The sequence below is a fragment of the Pteropus vampyrus genome, unplaced genomic scaffold (genome assembly GCF_000151845.1).
Source record: "Pteropus vampyrus isolate Shadow unplaced genomic scaffold, Pvam_2.0 Scaffold224, whole genome shotgun sequence".
In the NCBI taxonomy this organism is placed as follows: domain Eukaryota; kingdom Metazoa; phylum Chordata; class Mammalia; order Chiroptera; family Pteropodidae; genus Pteropus; species Pteropus vampyrus.
In genome coordinates, this window is record NW_011889005.1 from 546,481 (window position 1) to 549,600 (window position 3,120).

General features: G+C 49.3%; 1 protein-coding gene across 1 annotated transcript in view; it reads left to right on the top strand.

Annotated features, from left to right (window-relative positions):
- The window catches only part of FAM135B (family with sequence similarity 135 member B), a 119,279-nt gene that overhangs the window by 101,131 nt on the left and 15,028 nt on the right, over positions 1-3,120 (top strand). Inside the window, 1 exon segment of the mRNA XM_011373399.1 lies at positions 1,511-1,665. Coding sequence (XP_011371701.1) covers positions 1,511-1,665 — 155 coding nt within the window.

Below are 3,120 nucleotides of genomic sequence, written 5' to 3' on the forward strand. Positions count from 1 at the left end.
CAGACTAGGATGAAACAGTAGTATTCAGGAGGAAATAGACTTCTAATTAGGTCGTGAAGAATAAGAACTATTGAACAGAGAGGGGTGCTGTGTTACAGTTCCGTGATTAATCACCCGATTTATTCACGACTCCATAATCTCTCTAGGATTAGAATCAAATTTCAGTCCCCTAGGTATACACTCTAGCCTGTCTACACGGCTGTGCAGTCCGTGCATATTACCATTCCATCACTACACTTGTCTAATAAACTAAAAACAGAACCGAAAATTCCAGGTTCAGAGGATAGCTAAGAACTGCAGCAGCGATCACAACACAAATGCCATTGAAATATCCAGAGAAGGGTCGAAGGGTTATGAAGTTGCAGCAGACGTCAGGGCCTTGAGGGAGAGAACGCAGTGCTTATCCTTGTATTTCATAGGCTGAATTCCAATTGAGAAATAAGAAGGAAATGTCCGTAGTTCATATGTCTAAGTATATACGTGTATAATATCACGTATCCGTATACATTCATTATTTTTGTTCCCGAGAACGCTGAATTAGCGACGTTGCTGTGGGCTTGTGCAGAGTTCCACAGCCGCAAAGCCGTTGGTGACCGCCTGGGCTGGGGAGTTACATGGGGCTTCCTGAGGTCAGGCTGCTCCCAGAAGTGCTACAGTCAGACAGACAGACAGACAGATGTGAGCTTCGCATGCTCAGCTCTTCTCCCAAACGCCACACCGTGAGACCGTCATCTTCCCCTGGACAAGAGTGAGGTGGCGTCGGCAGAAATGACGGGATTTTAATCATCTTCCTTCGAGGGAAATAAACTCTCCCCCCTTGGCAGGGAGTTGAGGAGAAGGGAAAAAACATTTCCTAACTCTGAATTAGGAATATTGACTATTTGCAAACGCTGGGACCAAATCCTTACTGGTGGAGGGATATTTGGGGCGTGGAGGAAAACTATGCGTACTTCTAAAATCCTTTATCGAGGAACCAAGAAGCGTGGTCCCTGAAACAAACAAACAAACAAACAAAAAACATTGTACCATGCCGATGTCCACACGGTAAGCGATAAAGAAGAAAACTTAGATGGTTCTTCATTCAAGAGCCATAAATGTGACTGATATCCTCGGTGCCAGTGGCGGTTAGAGAAGCAGGGGTAAGGTTTATATAGATTTAAGTTTTTCCTCCAAAACGTAAGATGCCTAGCCATCTAGAAGCTCAGCTCATCCTCCACGAGGACAGCATTTGTTACTGAATGAAACGTGCTAAGTGCTCCGTGTTCTCCTAATCACGCAAGCCTACCTCTGACCTCGGCACCCAGACCAGTTCCGATGCGAAGGCAGCCCACGAGAGCTTTAGGGACTGGGCAGGTGGCTGGGAGGAAGGGAAGGGCAGGCAGACAGACAGATGGTGGTTGTGAGTCTGCTGAACGTGATCTGAGTGTTTCTTCGGGATAAAGGGGGACGGGGTGGCAGTATGAAAGCAGGTACGTCCTCCTTGGTTGCTCACCGTCCCGTGCATCCCCAGGATACAGACCCACAGCCAGCTGTCTCTGGAGGTCCGGAACTCGGAGTACCTGGCCACCATGCCCCCGCTGCCCGCAGAGTGCCTGGACATCGACGGCGACTGGAACACCCTGCCAGTCATCTTTGAGGACAGATACGTGGACTGCCCTGCGACAGGTGTGTCTTCTTTGTTCTGGGAAGACTCACGGATAGGGCTGGGGCCTCTGGGTGCCAGTCACTTGCCCTGTTTGTGCCCCAGTCGCAGTGGGGCCCAGTAGATTAACAAAGAAGTCGTCCGTTACCTCACGGAGGAGAAGCAAAAAGTAAGGTTAAGCTAGTTATTAGAAAGGATATTTTTCCCCCTGCTAAAATCGACAAATCGGTGTAACAAAAGGGCGATTATAGTGAATATTCCCTCCTCGCTCCTTCTGGGGTGGAATTGTACCTGGTGCCTCAGTGTTTGCACCCACAAAACGGGAGCCGACCCCCCCCCCAACCGGAGTCCACGAGCGCTGGAGGGAGACCCTTTCTGATCTCGAATGTGCAATTCAAATACAAAGTCATTTCTAGTGAACTTGCAGAGGCATGCAGTCGGATGGCTCTGGCGTGCTTGCCGTATTCGAGGGAGTAGACTGCGTCAGGACGTGGGTTAGTGGATGAGCGGCTCCTTTTAGGGAGAAAAGAACGTGTCCGTGTGTGTCTGTGCGTGTACGCACATCGCAGCGTGCTCTCTGGTGTGGCGCAGTCCGGTAATGAAGTGACAGGTCACCCGGAGAGAGCCCGGTGCCCGCTGGACGTGAGGTGTGTGTCGGTCCTCGGTCCCCTGCCACAGCCCCGTCATAGAAACCCAGCAGACTATTACAGATGACAGAGCCGAAAGGGACCCCTGATCCCCGAGAGGGAAACGCCAGGCCATTTGCTGCAGGTCGTATGCATTTTATCATTTTCATCTGTAACAAAAACCTCACAGGCCTTGTTTCCCAGGGAGCACCTGAGGCCCTGGGAGTGTGTGTGTGTCTTAAAGCTCGTGCGCTTATCAAAGCCAGCATGCAAAGCCAGTGTGCTCCATCTCCACACCCCGTGATGCCTGCCTTGCCCTCTCTTCGCGACATGTTTTAAAACATTCCGCTCGGGTGCCCGTCATTTACATGATGGGCCACTTATACTTCGGACGTGTGAGATTTGTAGGATGTTTCTATAGTCTAGGTGGCTTGCGAGGACAGCGCAACCTCACAAGCGATGTTATTTGGCGCTCAGTTGTACCCTGACATCTAGTGTCCAAACCGGGTATGACAGCTAACATGTGGACTAGCTCTAGTCTCTTAGGCCAGAAGCTTAAAACTTTGCCTTGAGGCTTTGTGTATGTGCGTGTGTGTGCATGTGTGTGCGCGTGTGAGTGTGTACATAGGTCTATGTGTTCGTGTTTATTACAGGTTTATAATTCAACTACAGAAAATTTGAAGAGTTGGAGAAGAAATTTAAAATCGGCACCCCTCATCAGACCGTCTTATATTATCATCATTGCAAATCACCTTCCAGTCTTTTTTCTATGCACGTTAGTAGATACCCTAGTGGATCTAAATTTCAGTTCCTAACTGTGAGCGCAATCATGTTGCATGCCTTTATTTTTCG